At 28.1% G+C, this 18818-nt stretch overlaps 1 protein-coding gene across 15 annotated transcripts in view; it reads right to left on the bottom strand.

Annotated features, from left to right (window-relative positions):
- The window catches only part of LOC148235498 (phosphatase and actin regulator 2), a 309559-nt gene that overhangs the window by 48319 nt on the left and 242422 nt on the right, over positions 1–18818 (bottom strand). Inside the window, exon 1 of one of the 15 annotated variants that reach the window (XM_088187117.1) lies at positions 13757–14266. The exons of 12 other annotated variants lie outside the window; for them this stretch is intronic. In XM_088187117.1, coding sequence (XP_088043243.1) covers positions 13757–14099 — 343 coding nt within the window. In that variant the 5' untranslated portion in view covers positions 14100–14266. Of the gene's footprint in view, positions 1–13756; positions 14411–18818 lie in introns of those variants that run through there. 2 more of the 15 variants (XM_088187116.1, XM_088187118.1) reach the window with 2 other exon arrangements.

The raw sequence follows: 18818 nt of genomic DNA on the forward strand, positions 1-18818 counted from the left end.
AAGAGCTCGAAGGTACTTATACAATGTATTATACGCACGTTACTGGGTTTGGATTGGAAAAAAAGAAATGTGCTAGAGGTAAATATGAATTCGGTAAGTGGTTCCAGAAAAATGGTCGTAAGTCAAGCTGTCACAGTTGAACCTTAATTTATTGGGCATAACACAGACCTCGAAAATTGAAAAATTCAGTTACCAAAGCATATAGTACTTTGTTGAAGGCGTAAATCTGTCGCACAGTAAATAATTAGCATTTGTCAGATTATCTCAACGATTTTCTCATAAATTTTATATATTGTAGATATTATAAAAATCAATACGTAAAATCACATGAAAGGTTTTAACATATTTATTTTTAGATGGTCATGACGAATATAGTCGTCATATAAATAGTGCAATTAAATGGGTATGACGAGTTAACTCGTCACGGGCGCTCCATACTAATACATCTCAACATTTTTAAGCTAAGATCACATCATCGCCCGATATACAAAATTAAATATTCATTATCCCAGAAATAACTAAACCTGTATGAACAAGCAATTAATATTTTGATTACTAATTGAATTAAACATATATAAAAAAAAAACTACAAATTGGATTTAAAAGGAATATTCGTTATTTTTATTAACAAGCACTCATTTCACGATCTTTTAGTGGTAGGGGTAGTGTAACATTCGAAAATAATATTAAGGTATCGTATAAGTTCATTCATTTGCGGTTCCACTTTAACCTTTACCGGACAAAAACTTTTTTCAAATTGACTTACTGCGGGCTAATTTATTTATTCCTAAATTAAGCTTCTTACCTATTATTTATATATAATTAATTTAAGGTATACTCTGTGCCCGTTTCAAATGTTGGGACCACTACCTGAAAAAAAAACACCCAAGAAAGTAACAATAAAATGTTTCGCTCTATCCTTGTAAATAGTATATAGTTAAATTTTTTAGGTACCGAATCTAGCGAGTGTGCAAATACCAGACCCAGGTTTTAAATATTATTTTTGCTTCGTTCTGATTTTTAAAAATTTAATGGTTCAAATTAGACATTATAATTTAGGATTTTCAATGATAGTCAAAATGGTTTAATCTATACAAAACTACATAACATTTTCAATACATTTACAACTTGACTAAATATTTCCAGAAGAAAACATTTTATATTATTAAACGTTAGATTTAAAATTTAGATATTTAATGATAAATCTAAATATTGTATGTCATTTATGAATAGTTTTAAAACTTAGCTAGATAATCATAAATTAAGCATTGTAGAGTAAAATCTCAATATAGCGAAGCTCACGGAACCAATGAATATATTTCGGTATACTGAAAATTCGTTATATTGAATGTAAGGAAGATGATGTATTTTTATTTTATTTTTGATTACCATATTACTACAGCATCAAAATAATCTTTTATAAGGTTGACAGGTCGTTTTTTGTCCATTTTTAAGAATACTGTATGAAACACAATAAAATTTGTGAATATGTTTTGTAAAAAAGTTTGAGGGTCAGCGAAACACTTTTAATGTCGCTTTTGAACACATCTGGCACAAGTCAAGTCAAGGCCGAACTGAAATCGGAGAAATATTGAGTCAAGTTGTAACGTCATTCTTAAATTCAAATCAAAATAATTCGTTATACTGAGAAAAGTTTTCGTTACAATGAAAACATTTTTGCAAAAAGATTTCACTTTATTTAAAAATAATAATAAACTAAACATATTCAAAATCTATAATAAATTAAGAATATTTAAAATCCATAATAAAATAAAAAATATTTTTAGGGTTTAAAAAAATATTTTTAATAAATCTTGAAATTTTATTATGAATCTTTATAATTTAAAAATATTTAAATAGGTGTTAAACAATTTCGTGTAGTTTCCTTGCAAAGGCTTTTTGTTGAAAATGTTTTTTTCAAGCAAAATTTTAAATTGCCAACGTTCGCCAAAATTTAAGTACATATTTTTTTCTGTATAGAGAAGCTAATACAAATCCACGTTATATTGTATTTTGAATCTCGTATAAGCTAAACATATGAAAAATATATTTTTTAGAATTTAATGATTTTAAGTGTTTTACAATTTAAATCGTTAAAATCAATTTGGTAGTTCGTTCTAAAGCGCGCCTAAAACCGGGGATTTCCTTTTCAAATTTGCTTACATGTGACAGTTCTTCTGTAAGCGCTCGCAGTGAAATTTGTTATAATCACGGCGTTTTTCTTACAAAGTGTCAATTGAATTGATTCAAAGCGATGTAGCATTTGGAATTATAGAGAATATAATCAAAACTATAAATTATGAATGTGCCAGTAAGTCTTTGGTTATATGAATAATATATCACGGTTATTCTAACAAAATTACCATTGACTTTCCAGGATCTAATATTAAAAGACAAGCAGCGGTGATTGGGCAATTAAAGGTATACATACCAAAGTTAATTAAACATATTACAATGCTAGTAATAATGAAAAATCTCGTATTAGTGTAAACAAAAAGTTACATTTTACCAACTATAAAGTATCGTTTATAGTTAATTTTCAGAAGCAATGATGGAATAATTTGATGACATATATGGCTACAACGTAGAATTGGTATATATAAACAAAGAGTGAATCTTTTCATGTTCAAGTCACTGTCAGCAAGTATTATTTTTTTTATAAATAATATACTACATAAGTTTGATGTAACACTATATTGAATTTGGTTATTCCGAAAGAGGAATGATGGCACAGAACAAAAATTGAATAAAGCCATGACGTATACATATTTTGTCACATCGGAATTAAAAATAACCCACTCTTAGATGTTTTGTCTATCGATTATTCCAGGTATGCAATCACATATTCATAATTATTGTAAAATGTCGTTTATTAGATAACATTTAAAAAACTACACATTTATAAGCTGTCCGTTGGCTGATATATATAGCGTTCCCACTGCGACAGCGCCGATTTGATCGACATTAACTTTCAATCCTCATACATACTAAGGATATATTACACGTACACGTTTAAAATGTACCTGGTTTACTTTAAATTCCTAAAATCTAACGTATGTGTGCATTAAATCAGAAGCAACGATAATGTTTATGTAATATAAAAGGAAAAACTCACTTTTCGGCCTCGGAGCCCGGCGACGGGAATACAAAATTTGAAGATTTCATTACGAAGATTGTTTTATGATTTTTTATCTAATTTAATCAATGTATTCTTCTTATCCTAAACACATTATGTATATATTTAATTTTATAGTTATAACACACCTAGTTAATTTGCGATTCGATTATTTATAAAAGGAAAAACTCACTTTTCGGCTTCGGAGCCCGTCGCCGGAAATTCAAAATTTGAAGATTTCATTATGAAGATTGTTTTATGATTGTTTATCTAGTTAAATCAATGTATACTTCTAATCCTCAACACATTATATATATATATATATATATATATATATATATATATATATATATATATATATATATATATATATATATATATATATATATATATATATATATATATATATATATATATATATATATATATATATATATATATATATATATATATATATATATATATATATATATATTTAATTTTTATAGTTATAACACACCTATTAAATTTGTAATCCGATTATTTATATTCAATCAAATGAAGAATTAATGAAAACTAGCTGTCGGTACCTCACTATCGTGAGGTACCGATAGCTAGCGAGTGTGCGAATACCGGACCCTCAACTTTTTGGGTTTTAAATATAATTTTTGCTTCGTTCTGATTTTTAAAAATATTTTTTTAAATTAAATGGTTCAAATTGGACATTACTATTTAGAATTTTCAATGATAGACAAAATAGTTCAATCTATAAAAAAACTACTTAACATTTTCAATTCATTTGAAAATAGGTTTACAACTTGACTAAATATTTCTAGAAGAAAACATTTTATATTATTTATTAGATTTACAACGTTAGATTTTATCGTTATATTGAAACTTAGATATTTAATGATAAATCTAAATATTGTATATCATTTATGAATAGGTTTAAAACTTGGCTAGATAATAATAAATTAAAAATTTTACTATGAAATTTCAATACAGCGAAGCTCACGGAACCAATGAATAAATTTTGGTATACTGAAAATTCGTTATATTGAACGTAAGGAAGATGATATATTTTATTTTTAATTATCACATTACTACAACATCAAAATAACCTCTTATAAGGTTGACAGATAGTTTTTTGCCCATTTTTAAGGATACTGTATGAAACAATAAAATTTGTGAAAAAAATGTTTTATAAAAAAAGTTTCAGGGTCAGCGAAACACCTGTAATGTCGCTTTTGAACACATCTGTCACACACCACGTCAAGAACGAACTGAATTTGGAGAAATATTGTGTAAAGTTGCAACGTCATTCTTAAATTCGGATCAAAATATTTCGTTATACTGAGATCAGTCTTCGTTATAATGAATACATTTTGTATGCAAGTTTTTCGGGGACAAATTAAAGATTCGTTATACTGGGAATTTTGTTATTTCGGTATTCGTTACAAAGAGATTTAGTTGTAATATTTTTTAAAATAGGTTTGTAACTTTACTAAATATTATTAAAACTAAAAATATCAAAATGTTTTCAACATAAAAATAATATTAAAACGTAACATTTTGTATCATTTAAAAGTAGGTTCACAGTTTAATAAATAATAATAATAATAAATAGCATCGGTTACACATCCGCTCAAAAATATTACTGATATGATAAAATATTTTGTTACACCTTACTAACGCTACAACACAATCGATCATATATAGTTAGTGCAATGTGAGTGATTATAAGTCATTGATTGTGTTTTAGCGTATTTTATGTGTTTGAGTGCCAGTTTTTACGCTGCATAACACAATTATATCATAAATTTAAATTTTCGTAATAAAAAAGTTCTTTGGTGACACCATAAGTTACTTTATAATTAAAAAAAAATATTTTTATGTTTTATGTGTAAATATAAAAGTCAGTTTTTAATTACATTTACTAATGAGAAAGAACCAATAAACTAAAGATATCAAGCACCTAATCTGTTACTTTAGACCAAAAGTGCGTTTTAAAAATATTAATAATTTTGAAACCTTTGTCTTTTTTGATTAAAAAATATTTTGATTTACATCTCTTTTAAAGTAAATGTTTTTCTGCGCAGCATTATATATTTTAATAATTAATGAGTGTAAAAAGTTTTCACTATATTTAAAATTAATAATAAACTAATGATATTTAAAATCTATAATAAATTATTAATATTTAAAATCCATAATAAATTAAAAAATATTTTTAATGTTGAAAAAAATATTTTGAATAAATCTTGAAATTTTATTCTGAAACTTTTAATTTAAAAAATATTTAAATTAGTGTTATACATTTTTGTGTAGTTTACTTTCAAAGGCGTCAGTAAGAGGGATTTTTGCAATACCGTGCGCTTAGTAGTTGGTTGGTAATGAATAGTACTTAATATGAAACTTTGCCCCTTTTTGTTTAAAATATTTTTTAAAGCAAAGTTTTAAAAATTCTCTAAAAACTAAAACTTTAAATTGCCAACGTTCGCCAAAATTTAGGTACATATTTTTTCTGTAGCTAAGCTAAGCTAATACATATCCACATTATTTATATTATATTTTAAATCTATAAACTAAAAAAATATTTTAAAAAACATTTTTTTTTGTATTTGATGATTTTTATACATATTTTAATAAATTTTATACAATTTAAATCGTTAAAATAAATTTCGCTCGTTAAAATCAATTTCGCTCGTTAAAATCAATTTAGTTCGTTCTCAAGCGCGGGACTTCCCAAATTTGCTTTGACAGTTCTTCTGTCAGATCTGGCAAGAAATATGTTATAATCGCGGCATTTTTGTAACAAAGTGACAATTGAAGATGATTCAAGTGATGCAGCATTTGAAATTATAGACAAAACTATAAATTGCGGGTGTGCCATTAAGTGTTTAGTTATAAATGAATAATATAACACAAAATTACTATTGACTTTCCAGGATCTAATATTAAAAGACTAACAGCGGTGATTTGGCAATTAAAGGTATACATACCGAAGTTAATTAAACATATTACAATGCTAGTAATAATAAAAAATATATGACATATTGTGACAATTTTGTAGAAGATGAAAAGATGCCAATCTACGTGTTTAATCCTCTACAGTACATCCATCAATTGTGTTCTTTGGTTGTCGTTTAAATTTAATTTATGGATTATATTAGTAGTAATAATGTGTTCAATGTTTACTCTTGATAGGAGTCTTATTGTTTTTTTAATTATTTTTCAGAAGCAATGATGGAACAATTTGATGACCTATATGGCTACAACGTAGAATTGGTATATATAGACAAAGAGTTAATCTTCTCATGTTGAAGTCACTGTCAGCAAGTATTATCTTTTTATAAAGAACATACTACATAAGTTTGATGTAACTGAATATCTTAAATTTGGCTATTCAGAAAGAGGAATGATGGCACAGAACAAAAATTGTACTTATTTTGCCACATCGGAATTAAAAATAACCCACTCTTAGATATTTTGGCTATCGATTATTCCAGGTATGCAATCACATATTTATAATCATTGTAAAATGTCGTTTATTAGATAACATCCAAGAAACTACACATTTATAAGCTGTCCGACAGCGCCGATTTGATCGACATTAACTTTCAATCCTCACATACTAAGGATATATTACACGTTCATGTTTAAAACATAACTGGTTAATTTAAAATTCTTAAAATCTAACGTATATGTGTATTAAATCGGAAAGCAATGATAATGTTTATGTATATAAAAGAAAAACTCACTTTCCGACCTCGGAGCCCGGCGACGGGATTTCAAAATTTGAAGATTTCATTACAAAGATTGTTTTATGATTGTTTATCTAATTTAATCAATGTATTCTTCTTATCCTAAACACATTATGTATATATTTAATTTTCATAGTTATAACACAACTAGTTAATTTGCAATCCGATTATTTATAAAAGCAAAAACTCACTTTTAGGCCTCGGAGCCCGTCGCCGGGAATTCAAAATTTGAAAATTTCATTACGAAGATTATTTTATGATTGTTTATCTAGTTTAATCAATGTATTCTTCTAATCCTCAACACATTATGTATATATTTCATTTTTATTCAGTCAAATGACGAATTAATGAAAATTATTGTCGCGTAGCAAAATTTTATTATTAAATAATAATTATTTAAAAGTGTTGTCACGGTACTATCTATTTGAATTTGAATGCTTATTTTTCATTGGTCGACGCTATTTGAATATTTGAATGCTTATTTTTGATTGGTCGAAACAACAGAACGCATTACCGGCGGCTCGAAAATCAATCGGAACAAATTCAATTTTAATTTTTATTATTATTTATTATTATAATTAAATATATTTCCTTTGTTTACGTGTATTGTTACACACTGTTAATACAAAGCGATACGATTTACAGAGTAGATAATTGAACGGAGAATGTTTCGTTTAAAGTTATGCGCGTCCGGAAGCGACGGCGGAAGCGGATTAGAACAATTATATATAAGATTATTGTCGCGTAGCAAAATTTTATTATTAAATAATAATTATTTAAAACTGTTGTCATGGTACTGTCGGCCATCTCGTTTTATATTTAAATGCTTATTTTTCATTGGTCGAAACAACAGAACGCATTACCGGCGGCTCGAAACTCAATCAAATTCAAAATTCAAAATTTTATTTTTATTATTATTTATTATTATAATTAAATATATTTCCTTTGTTTACGTGTATTATTATACACCTGTGAATGTTTGATTTTAAGTTATGCGCGTCTGGAAGTGGCTTAGAATAATTATTTAGTTAAGATTATTCACTATTGTAATTCACACAACACCAATGGTTCTCAACATATTTTAAATCGCACGGAATTTATTGTTGTGTTTTTATTACTTTGATATATAAAATATAATTATATACTTTTTTTTTATTATTAAAATTATTTATTTATTTATTTACGTATTTCTGCACGAGTAAGAAATAACTGCTTTTATTTGCGACTACGTATACGCTTTTGTACAATATCCTTTGTCGTCGACGTACTTGTTCTTATCTTATTGACGTATAATAGACTTCATAGTGTGGATAATTTTATCTCGACCTTTGTAAGAAATTGTAAATAAATATCTAAAAAAAATAGACATTGTTTTCTTGTTGTTTTCAATAATATAATTTACATACAATAAAACTTTCCTGAAAATTAGTTTAGTTTGTTTTATAATTTGGGGACGGGGCAAAATTTGAAGTTTCGCCACTGGTAAACCTCCGTCACTAATTTCTGTAGCGAGTCGCACGCGGGACCTAAAAGTTTAGCCGTCCCTGCTTGTATACTGATATTTATCCATTATTGTTGATTTCTGAAGAATTCAAGTCCGATGCGATACCGTGTTTAATTAACTTTAAACTTCATATAATTATTAATTATAGATATTTCCTTATTTGTAATAAGGGCTAATGATATATTGATTAGATTTCTAATGAATTTGTGGTAATATACGAAATATTACCGGATTATTGGATTTCGCTCGCGATTTTGCAGTATGGTACAACACCGGCACTGCCTGTAAAACCGCAACATTAACGTTGCGGTGTGGTGGAGATTCGATTAATTGAAATTTGATGGGTTCAAGGTCTCAGTTAGGCCATGCCGATTGCGCCTAATGTGTTGTGTGTGGCTGAGGTCATACTTTACTAGTGGAGGCCGCAATTATGCGCCAAATGGCGGGTTTATCTCCTGCTATGTAAAATTTATTGATTCCGATAGAATTAATTATGTATCGGGTTTAATTCAGGAGAGTGTGTACTTTGTTAAAGAAGTTCTAATTGACAGCTCTTGGCGTAAATATTGTATTAATTAATGATAATAATAATAATAAAAGTAATTAATTTATGATATTAAGACAGTAATATCAAAAAATAATTGTGAGTATACATGAAATATCTATCTCTAGACTTTAATTAATCTTACCCATTAACATTTGTGTAATATATAAATAAACACATACACAAGTTCTGTATGAAAGTGAAGAAGTATGGTAGCGGTGTGGTTTAAATATCAATAGGGAAAGGGAGGAGCTCAACGGTCCCAAAGATAATTTGGAACCGAACTAAAATATTTTTTAATGTCCAATAAGCATCTTATTAGTTATTATTGCTCATTTTTTAATATTAATATGTGTCTTTATTTAATAAAAAAAATACATTGAACAATATCGTATTTATAGTGTGCACTAAAACAAATTATTTGTGCATTACAATATTATAAAATGAGCATTAAAAAACTATTTTTAATGAAAAACAATGAATTGAGCAATATATTTTTTTGTAATGTACACTATTTTTTTTCTATGCAACATATAAAAATATATTAATATTTCTTAATTAGTTTCAGAACTTTCATTGCGTTAGGTTTGGGTTTGAACAGCAATTGGATGTTTCGCAACTGTTACAGTGAAGTTATACTTTCAATAGTATAAATATTTTAATGCACAAATCATTCGCTTTAGTGCACACTACAAATAAAATGTTGCTCAATCTAATATTTTTTATTGAACATAAATATATTAATTTAATTGTAATTTTTTTGTTATTGTACTGCACAAATAATTCGTTTTATGGAACAAAGTATTTATTTAAATGCACATACATCTTAAAATAATTTCCCTAACAAACGTTTTTTTAAGTTTGTTACAAATTTATTAATTTATCAACTGAATACCCATGAAATTTCAGCTAGCCGAATCTTTGCCACAATGTTAATAGAATTTCATCGCGGTGTCGCCGTTAGTGCCATTATTCTCTCGCCCCTGTGAAAATTAGCCCGATAGCGAATCCGCGAGCGGAATTCCAGGGTCCAGGAATTTTTCGCGCAATATCACACAGCGTCGCGCCGATCTATTCCAAGTGCGCGCGAAATATTTTTAACTCCAGTTTTCCCAACATACGTTATTAAAGTGCGTGTATATTGAAGAAAATAAACGCATATCTGCGCGGCCGATCTTTGACGAAGTGTTTTCGCAATGGGAGAAACGACTCTGAGGGCGGTAAATGTGCGGTTCTTTTTATTATTCTATATCTTTTATCGACGCGACAGTATTTTTATTCAGGCATTATGCTAATATACGGCGGAAAATATTTCACGGCTTAATGTCTGATGAGACGCGAAGTGTATAGGCATTGTCGGGGTCAAAGTTCGAATTATGGCTTGTTTGTTCTTGAATTTTCGCAAAGGGTAATCCGAACAATCATATAATCCAAATTAATTAATACTGTTTGAGTTATCTTTCGTAACAATATAACGAATACTATTGCATCCCAATTAGTTTAATAACATTTCAGAGATATTCAATAAACTAAGTTGACCAGATTTTGAAAATATCATAAGAGGACAATAAAAATAAAAAAAGACGTCATAGAAAATTTTATTCGAGGACAAAGACTGACAAATTGTTATGGGACCTAAAAAAAGCTCATCACGGAAATCGTTGTTCGTGGAGGATAAAGGAGGACTACTACGGAAGTTAAAAAAAGATCATTTCGGAAATTTTTGTTCATTTAGGGATGCTGCGAGAGTTAATAAAAAGGTCAACTCGAACATTTTTTTTCAAGAAGGTCAAAAAGAGGACAAAGGAAGACAACATTTTTGAAGAGGACATCTGGTCACCTTTGAAAAACAAACAAAATTCATAAAAGAAAAAGTAGATAACAAAGTGGCAAAAATTTTGAAAATTCAATTGTTAAGAAATTAATAATATTGTATTAACATCACTATAATACAGCAAAATATTTGCCAAAATGATATGATAAATCAACTTCCATGAAAAAAATATTTTAAAATTACTATTTTTATTTATTATTTTAAATTTTATTATTCAACATCTCGTCAAATTTTATCAAATTTATTTAAAATTATATATAACAATATATTTTGTATTTATAGTATTTTTTATTTGTATAAAAATAGCACATTCTTATCTCAACGATCGATATATACATACAAATTATAGTGATTTCAAATGTCATTATTTTTTATAACATAATATAAAATAAGCTCTTGCTTTAAAACATGGTTGAATATGTTTGGAAAATATTTTTGAAAATGCATTAACTTCACTTATGCTTTGACTTTTAAAATACAAAAAACAGTATTATATTCACTATTAAAATAAATATATAATACATGCACTCCATTTTTTATTTATATTTGAGTTAAACTAGTTTAAAAAAATATTTTAATTAAAAAAAATTAAAATATTTAAAATAAATAATAAAATAAATGTTTTTTTTTGTTGTGAATTTTTCGCATTTAATATGATAAAAAATAATATAAAATTCAAATCCCACGAAATAATATATTTACGTGTCATACCAAGTCGTAAATATGATAAACTATAGCCATCGATCATTCATACAATAGCAAAAAAAAAAATCGATTTTCCATTGACAGCCGAACGGATTTTTCATATTATTATTTGACGAAAGCGTAGCGATTATATGTGACGGAAATAACAAAAATAGATTTCCCAATTAACAGAAAAATTGAAAGAAGCTGAAAAAATCGGAAACTGAGTATCATTTTGGCAGAGCTTGAAATGGAAAACTTAATGAAGCGGAACGCTCAATATTTTCTTAAATATACAAAATGTTTCTAGTACTTATTGAATATTATTTATAGCTTTTTTAAATATTCCACGAATAGGAGCAATACCTTTAATAAATTTTAGCGAATTATACAAAAAACAGAAGCTGCGATTCGGTTTGCTTTTATATCATTTCGAGCCCTATATTTTAGAATATTTATTATTTAAATTAAATTCATTTCAATATAAAACTGATTTTGATACATAAAAATAGGTTATGGAGAATATCAAAAATGTATTCTATTTATACATTTTTGATATTCTTCATAACCTGTAGTGGTTCATATCTAATATATACAAGTTAAGTTTTAATTAATCAACACAATATTCATCCGTGATATGGAAAATCTAGGAAAACCCAATCTGCGATTATCGATCGGAGTTATAGATATGTATTAATCATTAATTCCGGTTCAGATACAATAAAATATAAAATGTTCATATGGGATTCGAACACAAGTTTTTCGATAATGTTTAAAATCATATCATAAAATTAATGATATTATACGTTATTATTAAAATAAATAAATAAAACGTATTTAAAATATTTCAATATCTCTATATAGTATAATAATATATTTATTTAAATATCAGTTCATTTATTAAATTAATATCAAATTAATTCCCATTAATTATAAAAAATAAATTTAAATAAAAAAACGTATTCCAATTTAAAAAAATAAAATACAATTATGTAAAAAAAAATATTTGATATTTTTGAATTAAAATAATTATAATACTAGTTATATTTAAACTTCTAAAGTTAATTTTGCAAAAATATTATTTATTTCATGTATTATAAAAGAAATATATTTATTTTTATTATATAATGATTATTAAATTATTTAAATAATAATCATACATAAATTACAAGTTAACAAAATTTACCTTACGTAGATGGTTAAAATGTAATAAACCAACGCTCCTATCATTTAAATATATTTTTTATATTGAATATACATACATCGTTCTATTTTTCTGTTTTTAATAACCATTTATTAAAAAAAAAAATATGTAGATTTACTAATTTAATTAAGTGCGAGTGCGAAGTGATACTAAAATTTAGTCAAATTTTATATGAACACATTTATTGTATTAAATTAGAGTTACGGTCCCCGAAAGATGAAAAAGGCTCACATTTTAATTTAAAATACTGACACATTTAATTTACTTATTTATAAAGGAAAACTACATTTTATTAAATTAAATATTAAACTTCTATATATACTTAAAATGTTTAAAATGATTATTCGCATGGTAGGTTTCAAAGTCTCCGTTTAACCTTTTGAGTAGTGAGTTAATTTATACACATTTGCTAATTTGTAAGTATACACCTGGGAGTGAGTCAATTTTACGTATTTTCACATAATTATTTCTGTTATTATTATTAATTTATATTGCATCTATAGTAAATTATAAAAAAAATCATTGATTCTCAACGTTTTAATCATTTATTTAAACACTTTTCTATTACTCAATTTCGGTATTTTTTTTGATATATACTATTGGGCTTTTGCGGATTTTTTTATATCAATTCAGAGACTCTCTATATTTTTTATAAAAATATTATGAAATATTTTTTATCGCGTTCATTTATTTCGTAAATTTAAATTTATTGCTATTATTTTCTATATAAATCATTTACAATAAATCAAATTTAAAAAAATATTATATAAATATAATGTTTTTAATTTATTATTTATTAAGTTATATATTTAAATATGTGTGAAAGATTGACCACCGTACATGTACGGCGATACCGCTTAAAGGGTTTAAAGGCAAGAGCCCTGCTCAAAATTCTATAAGACTAGCCTGATCAATTAATCAATTCTTCTTATTTTATTGTAGCAAATGGTTTTAATTTATATTAGTGCTTTTGTTATTTTCAAGTTTAAGGAATTGTGTAGATGAAACAAGATTTATAAAGCCATTGTGATTTTGTGAGATATCTTACTTTGTGGCAAAATGTTGTCGTACAGTGTTATCAGTCATTAAGCGTCACAAAAGCTGTTTAATCATATCCAAAGTTCCTACCAGTCGTACGGGATATGAAACGCTCCAGCGCCGGCACCGTACCTGACCTAGGACACCTCTCGCATTCCACTGAACCGATCACTCTCTCTCTACGTTTATCACCGATAGAGGACAAAATGTGGACAAAAGCACTTGTTGCGGATGCACCTGGTCTCCTCTTGTAGCCGGGCGGCAGGAAGGCCGGCGGCGGCGTGATGGGCGGCGCTGGCGGCAGCGGCGGCCAAGGAGGCAGCACGTCCGGCGGCGGACAGTGAACCGTGGCGGAGTGCAGTTGCTTTCGCCGCCGGCCGCGGCCCGGCGTCAGGCCGGTCTTGACGGTGGCGAGGAAGCCGACGCCGCTCATACTGCTGCTGTCGGCGTCATGGAGTTGGCGGGGGGTGGCGGGACGGGCGGGGACGGGGGGCGGGGGACGGGTGCCGCTCGTCGAGGGGCGGACAGGGCGGCGGGGCGCTCACGTCATGGCGGCGCGGCGCGAGCACGTCCAGGCCGGCGCGGACGCTCAGTCGGAATGAGCCGAGGAGGCCCGCAATCTGCTCCGGGGGAACCCGACCGGGACCGAGCGCGGGTCGGAGGGACCCCTCGAATCTTCTAGCGGGGATTACTCTCGCTGTCAGTCCGTCGAGACCTCTGTGCGCTGAGATCGTGTCTAAGATTAAAAAGATATTGACGCTTTTCTGCCATTTTCAAATTTTAACTCTTGACAAACAGCCAAGTCACACAGCAACGTTTACGTACAAATCTTTCTCCAGACTGGAAAATGGCAATTCAGCATATTATCAGTGGTGTAAGTTGGTGACTAAAAGACGTGGTTTGAAAACAATATGGACTCGAGTGTTATTAAAGTTTTATCGTGTCTGTAAAATTAGTGATATAATATAAATTAAAATCGAAGTATTGTGCATAGTGACTTACTATTTTTATATTAGTCGTTGATTGTGTTTATCCCGATGTAATGTACTGGGCTAACACCTGTAATGGGTTGGAGAAACCCATTAAATTGGCTAGCAAAAATCTCTCGAGACCTTTCGTGTCCAAACTTCAAAAATATATTGACGCTTTTTAACGATTTACAATTTTTAACTTTTGACTAACAGCCAAGTCGCACAGGAAATGAATCATTCGATTCGCATTGTTTATATGACACATTCAGAATACTATTAGCACGATCAATCAGTGGTATAAGCTGGTAAGTAATACCTGAAAGACACGGTTCAAATCCTGGAAACAAAGGACCCTGGTGCTTAGAAATAGTGTCTGTAAAATTACTAATATAGTATAAATTATAATTCCGATCGATAACCACATATAAGTAAGGTTCTCAATCGAATATTGATTATTCAAATTATTCTACATAAATATTCGAATTGATCGAATATTTGTAAATCTCGAATGAAATATGAAAAAATCTTGGAATGAAACAATTTGTATACTTAATCAAAAGTTCGATTTTTCTCTTAATATACCCGAGTGACTAGTGCCGCTCCGAAATTGAGACAATGAGAAGCTTATTTTTAACAAAAAAATATACTTTTCAGCCTTCGAAAAGCATTTTTTAATAGAATTTTAATCGGTTGTGTCTACTATGACCAAAATACGCAGAATTCGTTCGTTGAACGAAACAAAATGTTTGAAAAGCCCACCATTTATTATCGTTTAACGCGTATCTCAAAAACAGGTGTGCGTCGCAAATTTTTTATTTCAGTTAATTCGATCGCGTTTAATTTATTTATATGCAAATCCACACAAAAAATACGCCAATACAGATCCAATCTTAATGTAAATCAAATTCGTTAAATCATTATTAGCTATTCTATGTACGAAAAATTCAAATCAATTTTGATCATAAAGTATATATTAATAAATTAAACATTTTCCTTTTGACGCTTTTACTGATTAGTAATTCGCACAAAATATTTATTCAAATAAAAAAATGATTATAAAAGTAATTTAAATAAATTATATTTTACGGAAAATTATATTTTTTACACTAATTGATTGAATAAAAAATATCGGAAAAAATGACATACATTCGAATACTTTACTTAAAATAAATACGAAGGAGGCTGTGCCTAATACCATCTAGAGATTGAAAGCTAAAATAATAGTTCATCTTTTTTTATTTCAGTCTGGTTTCTTACTACTTATTCAGTAGTTGTTAATTGCGTTTACCCCGATGTAAACCCCTATCATGTTGCAACATAAGCTTTACAATAAATTAATAAAAATAAAGTAAATATATTTTCCAAGTAAGTTTATCTAGGGTTGAGTTAGCGAATGAATGTTTATGTAATACAATATATCAACAAGGTACTTTTGCCTTGAAACACGATCGTGCATTGCGAACTTAGAATATGTTTCAAATCATATATTTGAATCACTCTAAAACAAAATATCTGCATAGACAGATATTTTATTTTATTTAATCTAGATATGACATTTTCTTTTTATACGTTACTTTTATATCATATTATTATTGTTTGTTATACAGGGATTTTTAAGCCAATATGACATACCTTTGAATAACAACGATCTTATGTGTAAATTGGCTAACGCCTTAAATGTCAACTTTACAGTAAAGACAAAAAAAGTAATGTATCTTTGATATTTAAATATGCTTACTAGTTGACATTTTTTAACATATTATTAATGCTGACTAAGCAGATATTGGAGTTATTTTTAGATTTTCAGTGACGATGGAGAATTTTCTTGAGATGCTGCTTTATATGATTAATTATTATTTTGGAGACATGAAATTTCAATAGCATATGTAAAAAATAACATAAGCGCTTCATTATCGAGATATAGTGTTCTTATGTAGATAATCAAATCTAAATATTTAAATACCGTTTTGTAACTATTTGTTATTTGAATATTAGTCAAACTAATTGTACATATTTGTAATAAAATATTAAAAAAGTAATTCTTAATGAATATTGCATTAACTTTAAAAACACAGTTTAACAACGCAAGTATTAACTTTTTCCTATTCTGCGAAATTTACCCTCTCATTTTTAAGTTATTTATGACAACCTAAAAGCTATTGCATACAAAATAATAATAAAAAATACTCTGAAATATGCAACAATTCTGGAATTTTATGTATGTAACTAAAGTATTTCAATAAGTATTTAATAAGAAAATTATCTATTTATGTTATAAATTATATGATTATTATATAATTATAATTCCATTCGATAATCAGATTTTACGGTTGAAAATTAAATTAATTAAAATATCAAACAATCTAGTTAAGTTGTGCGTAATGACATCTATTGATCTTAAACTGTAACAATAGTTTAACTATTTATTTATGAGTTGTTGATTGTGTTTACATTGTTGTAATGGAAGATTCATAATCAATAAATACATATTTTTAATATTTTGTTATATATTGAGTTATACCATGAGCAATATTATTTCAGTGTAACGTTCCAAATAAATAAATAAATAATTATACAATTAAGAGATCGACATTTAAAACATCAAATCATATTATGTATATGTACTTACAGATTTAATATTGTTTATTTCGTATAAATACAGACTTAAAATTCTGAGAAAATAATGCACAAAATAGATGATTGTAAACAGTTCAAAGAGATGAAATGTTTGACGCGAGTATATTTAAAAGTAGACATTCAAGTCAAACTGCGCAGCAAGAAAATCTGCGACTTTTTAACACATGTGTATTTATAGAGCACTATATTTAAAATGGATACGTACTTCTAATTATTAAACAAAGATTTATTGATGAACATGAATAAACTCTTGATATATTTATTGATATTAATGTTAATTTATAACTCATGAGTTTATACAGTTGATACAAATACTTTTTGTATTGTGTAGCGGTTATATGTGGTATTTGATGACTTGGCTGAATATAGAACTATTGAATATCGACGTATGATGTATGTATTTTATGATCATGACGACGCAAAAGGTTGTTGTATAAAGCCGAATTAAAAATAGGACTAAAACGTTTTCTATTAAGTAGCACTACAGACTTAGTAGCTGTTGTATAATCAACCTAACCTATTTTCCAAATGTAATCAATGAATCTTACATTAGTTACCTAAATAGTGATCTATTATACGATGCATAGAAATACGTTTATAGACATATAGTTTTGGTCAAAATTAAAGGTACAATACAATAACTTCCTTTGCAAACACTTCGCTCTATTTGAATACTTTAACGATGCTATAAAATCGAAAGCGAAAAGAACAACAAATCATACTTCGCATCGTAAATCATGCTATTATAAAAAAATCCGACACAATACACAAATAAAATATATACGGAGGGGTAAATAAAACCCTTCGTCGGGACGTGCAAGGTTTCAGAATTATTTATTAAATACATTATACAGAAAACGAATGCGACTCTTGGCTCATTTTAAATTTCGCCAATATACTTCGATGTTGTGATTTATTTTTATAGAGCAAATTATTTTGATGCGACGACGAGGCGACCGCGAGGCTGTCGCCTAATCGGCTATCTATTTTTTCACCGTCGATTAAAGAAAGGTCGTCTTAGTATCGAGCTTGACAAATTATCACTTGGACAGAGGCCAACATTTTTGAGCGGAGTGTGAAAATCATAAATAGATGCCTCTAAATATGGTTTAGAATTTTAAATCATCAAATTTTTAACTTATTTCAATTGTGATTTTAAGTAAGAAGGTAAGTTATAATAATCATGTTTATATTTTATTTTTGTTTGAATATTGTTTTCGTTAGAAATAAACTTGATCAAATATGTTTGATACAAGATTAAATATTATGACTAATAAATAAATCATATTGCGTTATTTTATATTTAAAGACGAAAATAAATAAAACTACGCATATAAATAAAACCGGCAAAAAGGAATTTTCAGAACAATGGACCGGTGATAAGATGCAAAAAAATATTTTCCGTTGTAACTAGCATTTGTGATTTGGCACGGCTCAAATAAATGGTGAATGTTTTTGGAAACGTTAAAAAAATATAAAATAATACTTGTACGAACGGGATTTCAACACCTCCCTTATTTCTCTAAACCGTAGGAAATTTATTT

The sequence above is a fragment of the Plectrocnemia conspersa genome, unplaced genomic scaffold (assembly GCF_051122295.1).
Source record: "Plectrocnemia conspersa isolate PC_06_02 unplaced genomic scaffold, ASM5112229v1 ptg000005l, whole genome shotgun sequence".
Taxonomy (NCBI): domain Eukaryota; kingdom Metazoa; phylum Arthropoda; class Insecta; order Trichoptera; family Polycentropodidae; genus Plectrocnemia; species Plectrocnemia conspersa.